Raw genomic sequence first — 19,021 nt, forward strand, 5'->3', positions numbered from 1 at the left:
TTGAGACAATTGTAGTGGTGTGACAAGTAACAATGATTTTGCAAAGCTAAGACAGATATAGAAAGCTTGTGACTAGGATTGGCAGCTAAGTTTTCGGCACGTCGAACGAGAGGCAAATACTTTGTGCGGACAAGTTGGCTAATTTGGGGAAGTTACTAATTATGGACCTTGTTATCTTCCGTGCACCACCTGCTGATCTTAAGTAATTTTAGGAAGAGACTATAAAGTGATTTTCTCATTTAGCAAGGGGCCAAGGCTCCTACCCCTTTGGCTACATCCCTAGTTCTTCTTGAACCAAGTGTGATTTTTTTTTTTAATATCACGTCTAATTTACGGTCAGAATTTGAAGTTTGTGGCTATCCCTTTTAATAATGATATTTTTAAAATTTGAATTTATATTTTTTTTAGGAGTACATTTTGGTGGTATACAAATATAGTATAGAAATAAAAGTAAATATTAAAAAGGTACACTCGAATATCAAATACTTACCCCCAAGAAAATCTTTTCTTTAAAATTACGAAGTTAAACTGTAAAAAATCAAAGTCAAAGAAGATAATGTGTTGCTTAATGAACTTACAAAAGTGCAGAATTTATAATTGTACAAGGTAAAATCTCTTATCAACTAATTGATAATCCCATTCAAATTTTAAAACATTTTGGGTATTCTTAACACTGCAATCAAATAATTCTAAGAGAGCTGGAAATCCGAATGAAAGTTGGGATTTGTGAATTTCGAAATATCATTGTTTTGACTTCAGCATTTTACCCATGGCCGAAAAGGTCGAATAAAAAGACCCTGTCGTTAGCGAATCGGTAATAAGAAAAAATACAAGTACAAGAAAGATTGGTCCATATTGAATCGACCGCCTCTCGACTCTCCAAATCCAAAGGCGACTCCTCCTCCAAGGATGGGAGAAGAGAGGGTGAAAGAAGAGGCCTTGCAGCTTATTGGGATGTTCCAACTTCTTCCTCGTTTGGTGGTTTTCGATCTTGATTACACCCTCTGGCCTTTCTACTGGTTTCTTTCTTTCTTCTTCTTCTATATAATTTCTGTTTTCAAATGAGAATACCCACAAATTTTTGTCTTAATTCTATTCATTTTAGTGCTTTGATCTTAGTTTTAGTATATATTATAGCAACCCTTTAATCAGAGCTTACTGTTTATCTATTTTTTAATGGAACAGAGTCAATTTTCAAAATTCTGCTTTTTTTTATTATTTTATCACCATTTACTAATACTTAAAACCAACCAAAATACTTGGGTTTTCATGTTAGTTGTAGAAACAATATGACTGCCTATTGTAAGTGTCCTTAGTTTATGTGCCTTGCTCTTTATTTTACAACCCAGACAAGGCATGAGAAGAAATGACATTTTATGTTGTTTTTGTTGTTGTGGATGTTTGGATTGGCATGTTTTCCTGCTGATGCTTAAATTTTTCAGTCAGCGCCTCTCCAAACGTGAAACGCCATCTTTGTACCCCCATGCTAAAGGCATATTATATGCACTCCAGGACAAGAGGATTAATTTAGCTATTGCTTCAAGATCTCCGACTGCAGATACAGCAAACACGTTTCTTGACAAATTGAGCATCAAATCTATGTTTGTTACAAAGGTGAGACTGTTAGAACTCCCCTTCTACTTGTTTATAAGCAAGGTTGTGTTTTGAGCTGCAGTGTTTACAGGCTAATGTAGAGTGATGTAGCTAAAAGATTATCCTTGTCAATTCATTCATGGGTAACCTTATTTATAACAAGCTGACCCATATGCAAAGTTGCTCTTTTGCTGCTTATTGATAACTGTTTGTTTCACATTTCAATTATTCTGGTTTGGATCATTCAGGAAATTTTTTTCAGCTGCAAGAACAAGACAGATCATTTCAGGAGAATTCAGTCAAGGACTGGGATTCCCTTCAACTCAATGCTCTTTTTTGATGATGAGGATTCGAACATAGAAGCTGTAAGAATGGTTTCTCCTATATTCTCTGCTTGCCTCTTCTTTTTTATATTTGGTCACTTGCTGGTATTCTATGGTATTGGGTATTTGGACCTTCTCTACCCTTTCTCTGTCATGGTCTATTTTGCTTGAACTCTTCTTCTTTTTTCTCTCTCTGAAACACTACATATTCAAATGAGTATGAGTAACATAGATATGGCTATTGGGGAAATGAGGTTTGAATTATATTCTTTATATCATTTACTAGAATCTGTAATGATAATGGCAGGCTTCCAAGATGGGAGTGACGAGCATATATGTTGATAATGGGGTTAATCTGAGAGCGTTGAGACGAGGGCTAACTCAATTCACTGAAAACCAAAATGCATCAGACAAGAACCAGCGGAAATAGGATCATAATGTACTCCAAAAACCCAAATTCATACGGGAGAAAGAACCAACCAAATCTGAGTGTTGGCTGGTTTAAAAATTCAAGATTATTTGAAACCAGTCATTTATACTTAGAAAGATTGTTCTTATTTGCTGCATAAAAATTACTTTAGCACTTGTGTTAGCGTTGATAATGGTTCCGCTCGAAATGATTTTGGAACAAAATTGCATTACCATTTATTATTTTAGTTTAAAAAAATCAAATGGTAAAAATAATTGAACCGAATTGTATTGCTCAAAAAAATAAAAATAAAATCGGTGTAGTTAATCGATTTTTAAATTTTGCATTAAAATAAATTTGTATACTCGTTATTCTCATTAATTTATTATAAAATGTTCCATTTTATTTCATGAAAAATTAAAAATATTTATATATTTTATATAAAATAAAAATTAAGAGTGTCTTATATGTGGGTCTCGCTCAATAACCGACACTTCTAATGCCAACTATTATGTCCTATCTAAAGTGATTAATAGTGTGTTCAATCGTCGCCTTACCTAGGGGTGTTCAATCGGTTAACCAACCCGAACTAACATTAACCGAATTAACCAACCCTTTTAAACTCTTAACTGTTAACCGAACCGAAATTTTTTCAAAAAAAATTTAACCGAACCAAACTTTTTCGGTTAATTCGGTTGGTTAACTGAATTAACCCAAATTTATATTTTTTTTTATTTTTGGTTAAAACAAGTATAAAACATATAAAAAATTAACCGACTTAACCGACCGATTAATTTATATTTCCAAAAAATTAACCGAACCGACCGAATACTTATATATTATAATATTATTTATTAAATTCGATTAATTCGGTTAGCTGACCGATTTGGAACCGAATTAACCGTTAACCAAACTTCCAAAAAATTATTAACCGGGCCCTGACCGAATTAATTCGATTAACTGACCGATTAACCGAATTCAATCGGTTAACCGAATTAATTCGGTTTTACCCAAAATTTGCACACCCCTAGCCTTACCTAAAACTATGATGGCTAACCAATTGATCAACTCGTCTTTGGCCCACCTAGGGGAAGATGACACATGGCACCTTAAGATCATAGAGAAGGGTATATAAACCCTTACTTCTTGCCTAGAAAATGATCCATTTTCCTCTCTTCTCTCTTTTCTTCCTTTCTCCCTCCTCCTTCCCCTCGACTCTATCAATTACCATAGCCAGGCTACCACACACAACAGCTCTCCGCCTTACTTTAAGCAATATCCTCACTGGTAAAACTCAAGACAAGACCAATATCATATCCACCTTACTTGATTCTTATATCAACAATTAGTACAGTAAGTGTGGGCCACTTTCATTGCAATATTTTCCTGATGGCAAACTTAGAAACCAACATTCCTACTGGTCAAACTCAAGTCTAACCCAAAATACTAATCAAACTTAGCCAAATCAAAACTTTGGAAGTTATTATTACTATGGCACCCGACACTTTACTTGGCCGGTGGGTCTAAAAGCAAGATGTCACCCTTTGTTGCTGGAGCAACTCAGACTATCCTCACTTGCTTCATTGAAGCTAAACACACAAGTGTTGAAAAAAATCATAATTATCCATATTGTCCAAGTGAAATACACGTGAAAGAGGTCAAATGGGCCCACAAGTAATGACCTGGGGATATACGTGGTCAATTACGGAGTCAAGATGCAAGTCTTAACTCAAAGTGTCAAAATGGAGGGCCTTATCTTAATACCTTAAGGATAGGTCTCAATACTTGCCTCCTTTTTTTTAGAACCTCAGTTTCGATGTTTTCAGGTCTCGATACTTTAGTCTCAAGTCTCAATACCTGAGATAGAACATTTTTAATTTAGTTTCGATGTTTTGAGGTCTCGAGACATGGGGTTTATGTTTTGGTCATAAGTGCAAAGCCCAAAGCCAAAATATCATAGGGTAAACTATACTTAAAGTCACTAAACTATTAGTAAATTTATGTTTTGGCCATTGAACTATTCAAAAGTTTTCATTTAAGTTATTAAGCTGTTAATTGTTGATGTATGACTTTTTTTTTCGCACCACTTGCACTAATCGAAAGCTCTATTTCCCCTTCTCTTCTACAGTTCAGTCATTTTCTTTAAATAACTTTGAATGTCATAAATCCATAAACTAAAATACAAACAACTTGAATATACGGTATGTTCTTTTACTTGTTAATGTATATTAATTCACCATGCCAATTGTAAAATCGTGCTTGAAGTTCGCTAGCCGAACTTAGAAAAAACTTAATAGTTGAATGACTTAAATAAAAAAAATTGAATACTTTAATTACTTACATGAAAATTTTGGAATAATCTAATAATTTCATAACATTTTAGAATTAAATAATCAAAATGTAAATTTATTAATAAATTAATCGCGTCAGTGTAGGTTACCGGATATTGTAGTTCCGGTTGCGGATTTTAGCGGTTGGTTGGCGAGGGCGGGATAATTTCACCTTTGGGCCGGCGGTTAACTTTCACTGGCACTTGTCGGTTGTCGAATGGAACTACAGATTCGTGACGGTTATGCTTGTGTATCCATCTTGTTTTCTGATAACTGTGTATCCATTTTTTATTTCGTCGAGATGCGGTCCACAGACTAAAAACAGTTCTGACCGTTAGATTTCATCTTATCGAACGATCAGTAATTGACTGTTCATATTTAATTAAAAAGATTATCAGTGAGTGAGTCAGAGTGATACGTTAGCTACTATCATTAAAAGAAAAGAAGGTTCAACCTTTTTTCTATGTTTTGATTTCGGAGCAATAATTGAGGGAATCAGAAAATGGAGAAAACTGATGGAATTGGGAACGAAAATGGAAGCACAGAAGAAAAGCAAAGTTTCAAAGATGGATCAATTTGTGGGTATAATTCGCTTCACCACCTCTTGAGCGCAAATCTCAAGCCTCAACTCTACCAGGTCTTTTCTTTTTCTTTTTTCCCGCTTTCCGGGTTGTAATTTATCTGCCTTCACTTTGTTGATTTAATTGGGTATTTTTGTTTTTCTTAATCTGGCCATGCACTGGGCAAAAAATTCCAATCTTTCCTGTTATTTTTCTTGCTTATATATATATATTGTAAAAGCAAATTTAATCATGAAAAAGGAAACCCCAGTTCAAATTTTCTATTATGAATTGATTGGTTATTGTCATGTTGGTCAGTTTTTGCCACTGAAATGATCATTGCAGTCGATCCTAGAATTTGTAAACAGTTTATCTCATTAACAAGTAACATGTTTTGCCTATTAAAAGTCAAAATCTACTGATCTTATTGCTGATGAAAGTAACAATCTTTTGGAATTTTGTTATGGTTTATAAACAGGAAGTCAGCTGGTTGCTTCTGGGGCTGAATTGCGGAAAAGCACTTGAAACTATTGTTCCACCTGAATCAGCTAAAGCCCTCTCTTCAAAACATGATTTTGATCTTCAGGTGCCTATTTATTTATCCAACATTACTGCATTTTAACGATTTGTTGATATAGAGATCCATCATCTTAGCTCATCAATATTGGAAAACAATAACCACAAGGTTGGCCTGGCTGAAATCGTAATACTCTTATAAAACAATCAAAGTGAAGGAACAATATATGTTTTGGACACGTTAGATATACAAGGCACTACCATGCATTTTGACTGCAACTGAAGATTATGTTAATCTTTAGGCAGGGTTAGTTAATCTATGTCATATGTTCTGATATTTGTATGGAATATTTTTCTTCCTCCATTTTCCCCCTTTTCCAGTTTCTAGTTCATACATTTGAACATTTGGTTATAATAGTTCTAATGTATAATTTTAGTACTACCAGGATCTCCTTGAAATATGTTGATTTTCATTCAATCCACTCTTATCTAAGTGGTTGAGAAACATCCCTTTTCTCATTACAAAATTATTCTCTCACCGACCTGACCTGAGCATACTTGTAGCTATTATCTCCTTAGATTTTTGTTATTAATACAAGTATATTGTAGAAGGCAGTTATATGTGCTTTTCCATTTCAAATCATTCCAGGCTTTCAAATTTTCTGCTGACAAAGAGTTGTTAAGAGAACCCCGGGTAGTAAGGGTCGGTCTTATTCAGAACTGCATTGCTCTCCCAACCACTGCTCCCATTTCAGACCAGAAAAAAGCTATCTTTGAGAAATTGGGACCAATAATTGATGCTGCTGGTGCTTCAGGAGTCAACATACTATGCTTGCAGGTATGGTCAATTTTATTGATCGATGCATAATATTCTGAAAAGCAAATTAATGAGTCTATGATGCAAGTTCAGGAAGCATGGATGATGCCATTTGCCTTCTGTACACGAGAAAAGAGGTGGTGTGAATTTGCAGAACCTGTTAACGGGGAATCTACACAATTTCTTCAGGAATTTGCACTCAAGTATAACATTGTCATTATAAGCTCAATTCTTGAGAGGGATATAAATCATGGAGAGACTCTCTGGAATACTGCTGTTATAATTGGAAATCATGGCAACATAATAGGCAAGCACCGTAAGGTAAATGCCGTAGTGTATCTGGGTTTGGGTTTATGTTTCTTGGAATTTTTATTGATTTTGCTTAATTGACTGGCTTCTGGCAGAACCATATTCCTAGAGTTGGGGACTTCAATGAGAGCACGTATTATATGGAAGGAAATACCGGGCATCCTGTATTTGAGACTGCTTATGGGAAGATTGCTGTTAATATATGTTACGGAAGGCACCATCCTTTGAATTGGCTAGCTTTTGGTTTGAATGGTGCTGAGATCGTTTTCAACCCATCAGCCACGGTTGGTGAACTTAGTGAACCGATGTGGCCCATTGAGGTTATTCTTTACCCCCATTTCATATAATACTTAACTATCTAAAGATTGGATGTGATACTGATTTAGAAGAGAGTCATTTATCTAATATTACAAGTGCAAATGACATTTTGATACAGATGTTAGCATTATATCAGTTAATGCCTGCCTACCACTGAACTGTCTTCTACAAGTCGTTTGACATATTATTCCTTTATATTACAGGCACGTAACGCTGCAATAGCAAATAGTTACTTTGTTGGGTCAATCAATCGTGTAGGGACTGAGATTTTCCCCAACCCATTCACCTCTGGGGATGGAAAGCCACCACATCCAGATTTTGGCCATTTCTATGGATCTAGTCATTTTTCAGCACCTGATGCTTCCTGCACACCATCACTCTCCCGTTATAAGGATGGACTGATGATCTCAGATATGGATCTTAACCTCTGTAGGCAACTGAAAGACAAATGGGGGTTCCGAATGACTGCAAGATATGAGTTATATGCAGATACGCTTGCCAGTTATCTGAAACCAGACTTTGAACCCCAAGTCATCTCTGATCCCTTGTTACATAAGAAGTCTTTTTAAGTACCTGTCTTCTTAAGTTCCAGGTACTAGTTGCAGCTCAATGTATGAAGCTAATAAATGGAGATGAAAATAGAAACTGTATTGATTTATCATATTGAATCATCCACAAGAACAAGTTCGCTGTGTTTGTGTTTGTAAGTATTTGTGCCCTTTTCTGTTTTCAATGAGTCAGCAATTTCTCATCACTCCACCAGCTTCCATTTTTATTAAGATGAAGAAAAAGGAATCTTGGTGTCTGCGTTTGGTGAAAAAATATAAAATGAAGTGGAATGAATGTCGACAAGCTCACCGACTCTCTTTTTCCCTCTTTTTTCTGTTTCTATAAAATCTTCCAAGTCTCATCATCTAAGCTTATCCACAATTAAAAATATATACATACATATATATATATCTACTACTTAAACAGACTTTTCAAAGCCTTTTTAGAAGCAGAGAGATAAAGTGAGAAAGAGAGATAATTGTGCTTATTAACAACAAATACACGGCATTATAATTTTGAAGGCCCACTATGTAAGAGTAAATGTTCAACTTAACAGTTCATACATACTTGATCTCTATCCAAAAGAAACTCGAGCTTCTAAATTCAAGATACGCTATTTCAGGCCTCCTACTAGCTTATGAACTTATTTTAAAGCACCAAACAAGACTTCATTTGCAATCTTGGCTCCCCTTTCTTTTGCCATGTAAAGCCCTATATGGTGCATCAATTCCTGCAACATTAAAAGCAGCAGCATTCAAGTTATTCTTGATGCATATGGTGTGGGCATCTCTTGTTTCCATGTAACAATATGGGACATTTTACGAAACGAAATACCTGAGGGTGAGGCAGAGCTCCTTTTGTGTTTGTGGCGATGTGAAGAGGAACATCAAAGGTTGCGCAGGCACGCGAATACACGATAACATCCTTGAGCGGAGCCAGAAATCCTCGATTCCTCACTGATAATGTCGAACACACGAAATCCAGCACACATATATCTGTGCACACCCCTACTACCAATATCTGCAACCATCATAATCATGGTTTATATAAACTCATCATATCCAACAATTGATTAAACAAGCTCCACACTAGGGTTCTGATTTGTTTTGCCACTGAAAACAAGTTCGAGGCTGCAATGTAAAACCATTCTTGACACTAGTATATGCTACTAAAATCTTCAAACGAGTTCTTACAGCTTCAATGTGATTGTTCTTCACCCAATCCGCAAAAACATTTGAACCATCAGCTTCCATGGAACCCAGATACCCATCATAGCAATCTTTCCGCCTGATTGTCACGTTTGTTTCGTTTTGTATCCATTGCAAAGCTGCATTTTATTTATTTGTTTTGCAGAATCTTGATTTAGAAATTCGTTATATAAAGCTAAAAAGGGAGAAGTAAATATATATATATGTAGGTACCTGGAACCAAATTAGATTCATCGGTGCCTTGAATGCAGTGAGGAGGATAAGGATCCTCGGGCTTGTCAGGATGATGAGAATCAAGAAACGCCATAACAGGCAATTTCTTGTCGCAGAAAAGTCTTGCCAGCCTCACTGATTCGCTGATCATTCCTGATATTTGTCTGTTGGGTTCTCTTGGGGCCTAAAACCCATAATATTAGTGCTATAAACTTTTCCTGATTCAATGCACAAAGCAGATCCTGCATACATCCTCTTCGACATATACATGCGTGTGTAGTTTAAGGAATCGTTTATTACATCACAACTTAATCGAGTTGATTCAACTATTGTTTTTTTAAAGTTAGCATCTAACATATGTGAATTCGAATCCCAGAATATGGGATCGATTACTTGTAACAAAATATATATCAATAGTTCAAAGGTCAGGCACTTTACCAGGTTTCCAGCACCGACAGTGCAGAAGCCATTGATGATATCGACAAGAACAAGGCCAGTGACAACATCTTCAGGCAAAACCACAAGCTCCTGCTCTAGAGGCAGCTCGTTCTTCAACACATCAATGGTTTGGGACACCATTTTTCGAAATTTAGTAACAGGTGACCTCGAAATTACAAAACCAAAGTGAAGGAGTTTCAGTAGAGCAACTTCAGTTATATTGAATTTTGAAAACGGTAGCCATGCTAAGCTCCAAAAAGAGCTTGAAAAATATCTCAATTATTGCTGTATTTCAAAAGAGGTTGTATCAAAGGATAAGACGTGGGGATCTATCCAAAATAATTTTCAAGCTTCAGTTTCAACTTTTATCGATTATACTAGTTTCAGCCGTCATGCTTGGCTACATTTGATTATTAGAAGGATACATACGGCATAAATAATTTAATATAGTAGGAAAAGCTTCAACTTTTTGTGCTGCTTTGGATGAAAAGTCTTATTTCAACAGAAAAAATCTATTAGGGCACAATTTTAAATTAAGATATTTTTTAAGCTCAGCTGATTCTTTCCAATTTGATAAAAAAAATTATTTATAGATTCCTACATTCAAGCTTAAGCTTCAACTTGAATTAAATGTCTTTTGCATATAAAACTTATATATTAATTAAAGTTAATATATTACTTATACTATTAATAAAATCTATGATTGAGTTGGTGTTACGGATTAACTGAGTACCAACTTAGTTATTGCATGATGGATGTGAAGAAGTAAACCATTATCTCGGCAATAATGAGCCAAATTAGTATTTGCAGTGAACCCACCTCTTAAGTAGACATGCATTATGAAAGCAACTCCTAATTCTCTAACACACACAGCTCTTTTGATCATTTCTACATATGTACCTGCAGTAGGAAATGATTAATATATTCTTTTATTAAAGGGTTACTATTATTATTTCGATGATTTTTTTTCATACTTCTACATATTTTTTAAATAAAAGAACTAAAATTAAGAAACTTAAGAGTTGAACGCATGTTTAATAAATTTATAAACAAATATTTTACTACTATAACAATAATAATTCATGATTAAATTTTTAAAAGATAACTTTTAACATAAAATGTTTTCTCTTACTAGATTTATGTATCTATACTATTTATAAAACCCCTGACTAAGTTGGTATCATGGATTAACCGAGTACTAATATCAGTGAGTACTGAACTTTGACTAAAATTAAAACATTGTGATTATTGAGATAGTTTTCTCTTTATAAAAATGTTAAAATTTATATAATGAAATTGTTACTGTATTTAAATTTATATAAAAATAAAATATGATTATTATATAAGATGAATGTAAGACATTGACACCATATTTGGTTCGCGTGAATGACCTTATTTAGCTCGAGTTCACAATACCATTACTTGCTTGACTAGATTAATTAAATGGCAGGATAGGTATCTTATAATAGCCATTCAACATTATCACCAAAGAATAGTTGTAGTTGGACAAAACACGTTAGCAAATAAAATACATATATATAAATATATATAATAAAATATAAATAGAATGATTTATATTTAATTTGTCAAATACGAAAAACAATCAAAACTGTAACAAATGTTAAAATCAAAAAGAAGAATAGAGTTTTTACTAAACGTTGAGGCCTGTTGAAAAACAGTTTTCTTAAAACAGATTTGGCCACTCCTACAGTACTTGGAGAAATGTAGACAAAATCTGCATTAAAGGAGCAATTGAATCAATTTGATTAAAATCAAATCAAATTGATTAAAATTATCTCCTACTCGTATCGAATAGAACATGTGAGACAAACCTTCTTCATGTAAAACCTGCTTGATTTAGATCGAGAGAATCGTACGGTTTTATGAAATCATGTGTATATGGATCGAATCCGTAGTCAATCCTATTTCCGATAGGAGCAGTTGACAATTGAATAACTTTTTCCATTATTTTCGTATCTGTAATAGTGCGAAAGGAAAGTCTGGCTCCAAGTTGTTCAAGAATAGTGGCGTTGTTAAGTTTCTCAATCCTTTGACTTAAGATTAGTCAGTTCTATATCTTGACGGGGGCAGGGAAGGGATATAACTTAGCGGTAGAGTGCCACCTTGATGTGGTGGAAGTCATCAGTTCAAGTCTGAACCTAATGTGAGTTTTTCTATTTTGCCTTGCCCATCGCCGTGATCGAATAAGAATGGATAAGAGGCTCGTGGGATTGATGTGAGGGGGTAGGGATGACTATATTTCTGGGAGCGAACTCCAGGTGAATATGAAACGCATGGATACAAGTTATGCCTTGGAATGAAAGACAATTCTGAACCGGCTTTGTCTACGAACAAGAAAGCTATAAGTAATGCAACTATCCTTTTATATCAATATACTTTGTAGGGAAAATTAAATTTCGTGTTGGACTAAACACAAAATATTTGTAGGCTAATTACGGGCCCAACCGATCAAAATATTTTTGCATCACCTACATCATATGGGTGCTCCCAACCCCATCAAGTTAAAACCTACACCCCCTTTGTGCACAAGACAAAGTTTCAAGCTTAGTCATTCAATCATCTTTTAAGAAGGTTCCCATATATAAACACATCTCACACTTGATATTTAACCAATGTGAGATCTAAGCTTTTCTTTTCCTCAACAAATATTCCTAAGTAGCTTACTTTGAGCATCAATTTCTCATTCATCATTCAACCATTTTGAGCATATGATATATCGTTGTAAAGGTCACATGGAGTAGAATAAGAAACTATAATCTTATGATTCAACTCTCCACCTTTATCTATTGAGAATATGCCTCAAAGTTCCCAAAAAATGCAATTTTTTCAACAGTTATTTTGGCCTTTTAGAATAGCCACCAATTTTTTTTAAAATACTTCAAACTAAAAACATTATTCTAACCATAATTTCAACAATAGGATACTGCTATAGTAACAAAATTATTTTTTCTAGAAACATAAACAACATAAAAGAAGAAACTTAGGCTGATGTTGAGTTTGATTGATTCGAAAGGATTTAGGGTTCAATTTTTGTGGAGGGAAAGGATGAGGAAGAATATATATAGCAATCAAGTGGTGGCCAACTGTGGAATGAGGATTGTCTGTTGTTTTACATTCAAATTGCATGTGCAGGGAAAAACTAATTAGAAAATTGGAAAGAGAGAGATAGAGGAGAGTACTCCTAAAGTTCAAGAATCCAAGTTGTTTCTAGACTCGAAGAAGTTTGATCGAATTTTCCTTGAAAATCAACTTGAAAGAAATTGCTTGGAATTGCTTTCTTGATCTGAAAAAAAACTGAAGATTGAATGTAAATAAGTCAAGAAAAACAAATCAAGTAATAAAATAACCAAAAACTGAAATAAATGATGAGTTATGGCAGTGGTTGATCCTGAGACTAAGTTTTGGGGGTTTAATAAAATTTTCAAAAATTTTAGAAGTTCAATGAGATTTTTTTTTAAAAATGGGGGGTTTAATTGAAATTTTTAAATTTTTTGGGAGATTAATGAGAATTTTGAAAAATTTGAGACCTAATTAAAATTTCCAAAACTTTAAGGGAAAAAATTAAAATTTCCAAAAATTTTGGGACCTAATTAAAATTTTAAAAAAATTCAAGGGAGAAATCAAAATTTCCCAAAATTTTGGAGGGACTCCCTTAGGCCACCATAAGGATCTGCCTCTAAGTTAGGGAAAGATGAAACTGATTGAGATGGATAAATGGATAAGATGTCCAATTGGACCATTCGAGATAAAATTATTCCAACAAACTCAATTATTGGCTCTAATTAACCGTCTAAGAAAGAATTATTGACAACTTGAAGTTTTAAGAACTTTTCCCAAAATTTTGAATAAAATTAAGTAAAATTTTTTTTTGAAAATAAACAAGAATTGAATATTTCAAAAGAATAACTCCACTCGAGTACTTGTCTTAATTTCAAAGAAAAATTTAATTTATAATGAATGAATGCCTTTATATAGACTACATAAATTGGCAAAACAAGACGTGGTCTTAGTTGAACTAAAATTTCTTGTCAAGTAGGAAACGTAAAAAACTTCTAAACAACTTAAAAGACTTAAAAATATCTTAAAATTCGAAATAAATAAATACTTAAAACATAAAACTTAGGGCACGTTTGATTCGCTGTATAGGAATAGAGGCGTAATAGCAAATTAATTGGTTGGTTGAATGTAATGGAATAGAGACGTAATAGTATTCTTGTGTTTGGTTGAATGAAATGGAGATGTAATAGCATAAGAAAAAAAGCTAAAATGACTAGAATACCCTTAGCAGAATTTTTTTTAGGTTGATAATTATTGTTATTGTTATTAAATTTTAAAATAAGATTATTAATATAAATAATAAATAATGTAATCATATCTTAACATAATTTTTATTAAATATAATTTAATAAAAATATATAATTTAATAAAATTCTTAATATTAGATATTCTTAATATTAAAATACTAAAATCATAATATATAATACTATAAAATATAATTTAACATAATTATTATTAAATAAAATTTAATAAAAATATATAATTTAATAAAATTCTTAATATTAAATATATTCTTATATGAATTTACTAAAATCATAATATATAATACTATAAAATATAATTTAAAATAATAATAATTAAATATAATTTAATAAAAATATATAATTTAATCTAAAGTTTGAATGTGTATTTACCTAACAAAAATCAACGAACTCTCTTGTAACTATAACCTAATAATATATGATGTATAATTAATATTTCGTGACTAATTAATAGCATAGAGATAAATATAGTAATGAAGAATTTATAGTATACGATTAAAATGCTAATAATTTATAGTATACCATTAAAATATTATAAATAAAATAATAGTAAATGATATATAAGATAAATCAACATATAAATAATTCATATATTTAGAAGGAATAAAGATAAATTTAGTATGATAAAATACAACATTACTTTGAAATCAAGGTTGCGAATTAGTTTTCGTGCAAGCTTTTCCAAATGCTATATTAATGATATTGAACAAGTAGTAATGTAAAGCTCTTTTCTTATATCCTTCAAATACTTCAACTGATTTCTCCATTTATCAGCAAAATAAAAGCCATCCTGATCAGCAAAACAACTTCCAAATATAGCATTTGATCCAGTCATCCTCATAAACAAACAAGTCAACCCCCTATTACAAGCCAGAGTTCCCAATAGGCAATAGGAGAAAAACAAGATTCCATTGGCAACATAATTCCAAAATATATAAACATGCATTTAAAACCTTTTAGATCAAACATCAAATTTACTGGCAATGCTGCAACAAAGCTGCTTCACCGCTTCAAAGTTGTTATCGTCAAGGGAGAAACTGCTCAGTCTATCAACCATGGCATCCTCAGTAACTTGATCAAATTGGTACCTATTCCTGAACAACAAGTAGCCCCCACATTCCCACACAGAGCATCTTTAAATAACAAAACATGGATGTTACAATTGTAAATAGATGATGCATGCAATGCATTACGTTAAGAGCAATTGATGTAGAAGCAGAATTGATCAGACCAATACCACAAATCTGTTTGATCTTTCAACGTTTTTTAGTGGACAGGAAAACTAGAATAAATGTTGCTACATGCTACAGAAGAGAGGGAAGGGGTGAGGGATAGTCAGATCTCAGTAAGATGCAAGTTTATAGTTGTTTCAATAGATGGTGACTTACGACCGAGATTCAAATCTCCAATAACTATAATCAAATGACTCAACATAGTCATATAGGGAGAAAGAATACAAAAACAGCAAAAAGCAAAGCTAGCATGCAACTGATCCAAATGGCTATCTATACAAAGGCACAGAAAATATTATTTGTGATGCAGAAAAGCAAATGGCTATTATTGCATGTTTGAATAAATTGTATCAAGTCGAGGGCGACTCCTGGAGTTCAAGAGATGAGCCCTTGCTGCCAATGCAAGAAAAGTAAGTTGGAATGGAAGGTTTGCCTACTTCTCTGCCAAGAAATAATCCAAACAAAAGTCATAGGTGGTTTTCAACCACATCAGATCAGGACTAACTAATCTTTAGATACCAAACATTAGTTGATCTGATAACAAGCAGAGTGGTTCAACAGAAAATCCCATATTCCCCTTACTGACTCTTCATTTTTCTTATAATATAATCCTACAAAGTTATGGAAAAACATAAAAGAAAACATTGAATAAAGTCATATCAGACACATTCGAAATCACTCCTAAGTTCAGAAAACATAGCCTTTATTATAAACAAAAAAATAATAATCAGAAATTAGTTGAAAGTGGCAAATAATGAAGGATTTATGGTAAAAAGTTTGGTGAGAAAAGGTCCTGAAATGGTTAGAGAAGTATTCATTACTACTTCAACAACCAGCCACCAAATTTCATTATTATTATTATTATTTTACAAACAGAGCCCTGTTAGATGCTAATTTTAATTGCATAATTGGATTAAAAGCTTGTTAGCTTTACATTTCATTTGGTAAACTATGTTACATTGTGTTCTAATGTTTGATTTTGTATGGATTGAGGTTCAGTATATAATTATTCCACTAACCCCACCAACCTACCCATGGAAACGAAGATAAAAAAAAATAAACTTACAAAAGCAGCAAATTTTGAAAATAGAATAAATAATTTAAAGAAAATGGAAGGAAAAAAACTGCAAAATTCAGTAAAAAAAATAGAACAGATTAGAAATCCCAGGAAGAAGCGAAACCAGGCAATCTAAACAAGGAAAAATTACTAATACCATGAAAGAGTCTATAAAGATGGAGAACTAACTAGGAAATAAGGCAGGGAAATGATTTGTTTGATAACAAGCCATTGAAGAGCATAGCCAAAAAACCCAAAGAAAGCAGCCATGAACATTACAACCCACAACGGGAAATACAGTAAAAACACCCCAGAACACTAGCCAAATGCTTTCCCCATATCTGAAGCAATGGACAAATAGTTAAGCTACAGTTGAGATATCCCAAGAACTGATTTCAATGTGGAAGAATATGATGAGAAATCGAAGTTGGTCCCTGTAAAAGCTTGTATCCATATGGTTGCTACTAATATCATCCATTTTCTTGATTGTACGGCCATTGTCAAAAGCTTCAACTTCCCAGAAAAGGAGAAGGAGAGAGAGGAAGGAAGAAGAAACTTGGGTGAATGAATGATATGGCTAATTATTGTGCTGTCATGGCTTGTTTCTGGAGAAAAGTTCAGGGTAGAAGAAACAAAGGCTTACCAACAGTGCTTTCCTTGTGCGTCGGTGTGTATATTGCTGGAGAGTATTATGGGCAGAGGGACAGAGGGAGCAAATCGGCAGAAACAAGGAAGGAACAGAAGACAGAAAGGGGAAGCGTCGATCGGGAGGGTAAACAGGGTATAAAACTTGAAGCAGCACCTAAACTGAACAAAAGGAAGGGATTAGGAATCGGTGGATTTTGGGGATTAGGTCAGTAATGGATTAGACCCATAATAGCAATACCTTGAACCAAACAAAGGATTAAAGGGGATTAAGTGAGGCCCACTGATTAGGGGTGTATTGGCTATGCCAATACACTCAAATAAATACAATATTGATATTATATATAATTAAAATTAAACATTAAAAGTAAGCCCAATATGGATTAAACACGAATCTAAAGTCCAATGATTGAGTTTTTAAAATAGTCAATTTAAAGCATTTGATTATTTTAGAAGAAAACTTAGTTAATTACCAATTTATTTATTACTCAAAATTCTAATTATAATTAGCAGTGGAAAAGTGATATTTACTATGTTTTTAATAAAAATCGGAGTTCATGCCTAACTAATTAATATTCATAAGTTGATATCCTAAATCAAATTAAATGTAGTGCAAGCTATATAAAAAAAATTCCAAATCCTATGTCCCATGCCACAGTTCAAAACAAAATTATAGTCTCTAAATAATAAAAATATCAATTAATGGATCTAAAACATTTTAATAAATAAAACCGAGCCAAGACCCTCTGGATGCCTTGTTCATGTCCTAATTTGGTGGGTTATCTATAGAGATGGAAATAAAAAGAAAGGGGTGAGCTATGAAGCTCAGTATGAGTCCTATCACAAGTGAACTAGTGCAGAACAATAACTAAGCATACAATTTAACAGTTATCATACATTAACATTCATATAGGATAATAGTATTTAAACAATTCATTCAGCATGCTTTAAGAATGTCAATACAAATGCGATTTCAATTTAATGGGAATAATCCTACCCATACTCCACTACACTCCTCAGTAAGAGTTCCCTAGAACTCTTCCAGCCGTAACACTCCAGTTTGTGGCTGAGCCACCAGTGTTGCAGGTTAATATACTGCTAGCAGTTGTGATTACACAACGAGTTTGCAGATAAAAGATGCCAGTATGAATTATGGATACCACCAGTGTTTGCAAGTTAATACGCTGCCAGTACTTGTGAATACACAACTTAGTTGCAGATTAAAGCTGCTGGTATAAATTATGGATAAACCACCAGTGTTTGCAAATTATTAAACTGTCAGTACTTCCACCATACAATCGTCCCACCCCATGCAATACAGTATGTCATGCTTGCAATAGTATAATGTAAAACAGTAAACATGCTCATCATGTTTCTAATTCATCAGTAGCATTAGTCATGTTTATCATGTATTCAGTTTAGCAATAGCAATAAGCGTGTTGATCATGTAATCGGTGTATAGTAGTACAAGTAACAATAACAATTCATCAGTTATTTAGTCACAGTAGGCATGTAATAGTCCTTAAGTCATGCATATACAATAGTAATTTAGCCAATTAAATCATAGATTCCAACATTATTCATAATACCAAGGACTCAATTAAATGAAATAAATCACTAAAACAAATTGGGGATCATGCAGGGTTTAAATTGAACAATTTACGAAAATTCTGGGCAAAATTTTAAAACAGGGGCATACGCCCGTATGGTTAGGCTGTGTGCAATACCTTAAGTCGTGTGGAGGGGTTACACGGTCGTGTAGCTAGGCTATGGCCCTGTGGGACATGCAAAATTAGGCTTTAAGAGAGACACGACCGTGTGGAAGGTTGTCTGAAGGGTCATAGGCCATGTAATAATCGAATATCCTAGGGTTTCAAGAGGAACATGGTCGTGTAAGGGGGTCATGTGGTCCACACTGTGGCCCTATTTTGAGGCACAATTTGCCCCAATTCACTCTAAAAAGAACACTTAAAAGAAAAAAAAAACTTAAAACGAAAAAATATGAAGACCAATTGTATACTTTAATCTAAAATTTTTGTTTGAAATGATGATTTAACGTGTCATGTCAGCTTAACATTACACCGTTAACAATAATTAACGGCTCAGTGACTAAAATGTAATTTAAAAAAAACAAAAGTGACTGTTTTGATAGTTTACCTTTATT

At 33.4% G+C, this 19,021-nt stretch overlaps 3 protein-coding genes and 1 long non-coding RNA gene across 5 annotated transcripts; 2 read left to right on the forward strand and 2 right to left on the reverse strand.

Annotated features, from left to right (window-relative positions):
• Positions 1-643: 643 nt before the first annotated feature.
• Positions 644-2,508, forward strand: LOC107947378 (magnesium-dependent phosphatase 1). Its single transcript, XM_016882037.2, has 4 exons — positions 644-1,019; positions 1,443-1,614; positions 1,842-1,958; positions 2,224-2,508. Exons 1-4 carry the CDS (start codon positions 910-912, stop codon positions 2,344-2,346), a joined length of 522 nt encoding a protein of 173 aa, XP_016737526.1. The 5' UTR covers positions 644-909; the 3' UTR covers positions 2,347-2,508.
• Positions 2,509-4,744: 2,236 nt separating this feature from the next.
• Positions 4,745-7,929, forward strand: LOC107947379 (beta-ureidopropionase). The gene is made up of 6 exons (XM_041108184.1): positions 4,745-5,292; positions 5,694-5,801; positions 6,381-6,569; positions 6,642-6,869; positions 6,953-7,177; positions 7,379-7,929. The coding sequence occupies exons 1-6, from the start codon at positions 5,158-5,160 to the stop codon at positions 7,742-7,744; spliced, it is 1,251 nt and encodes a 416-aa protein (XP_040964118.1). The 5' UTR covers positions 4,745-5,157; the 3' UTR covers positions 7,745-7,929.
• A 257-nt stretch (positions 7,930-8,186) lies between these two features.
• On the reverse strand, positions 8,187-10,086 carry LOC107947380 (nicotinamidase 1). Its single transcript, XM_016882039.2, has 5 exons — positions 9,584-10,086; positions 9,146-9,329; positions 8,918-9,051; positions 8,559-8,744; positions 8,187-8,454 (listed from the first exon to the last, which is right to left on the reverse strand). Exons 1-5 carry the CDS (start codon positions 9,722-9,724, stop codon positions 8,368-8,370), a joined length of 732 nt encoding a protein of 243 aa, XP_016737528.1. The 5' UTR covers positions 9,725-10,086; the 3' UTR covers positions 8,187-8,367.
• A 4,551-nt stretch (positions 10,087-14,637) lies between these two features.
• On the reverse strand, positions 14,638-17,153 carry LOC107947381 (uncharacterized). 2 transcript variants are annotated; one of them, XR_001697096.2, is made up of 2 exons: positions 16,402-17,153; positions 14,638-15,017 (listed from the first exon to the last, which is right to left on the reverse strand). It is a non-coding gene; the product is annotated as an uncharacterized lncRNA (long non-coding RNA). The 2 variants fall into 2 exon arrangements; XR_005922207.1 differs by having other exon boundaries at positions 14,638-16,183; positions 16,402-17,144.
• Between the last annotated feature and the right edge of the window lie 1,868 nt (positions 17,154-19,021).

Source organism: Gossypium hirsutum, chromosome D12, assembly GCF_007990345.1.
Source record: "Gossypium hirsutum isolate 1008001.06 chromosome D12, Gossypium_hirsutum_v2.1, whole genome shotgun sequence".
NCBI classification, from domain to species: Eukaryota; Viridiplantae; Streptophyta; class Magnoliopsida; order Malvales; family Malvaceae; genus Gossypium; species Gossypium hirsutum.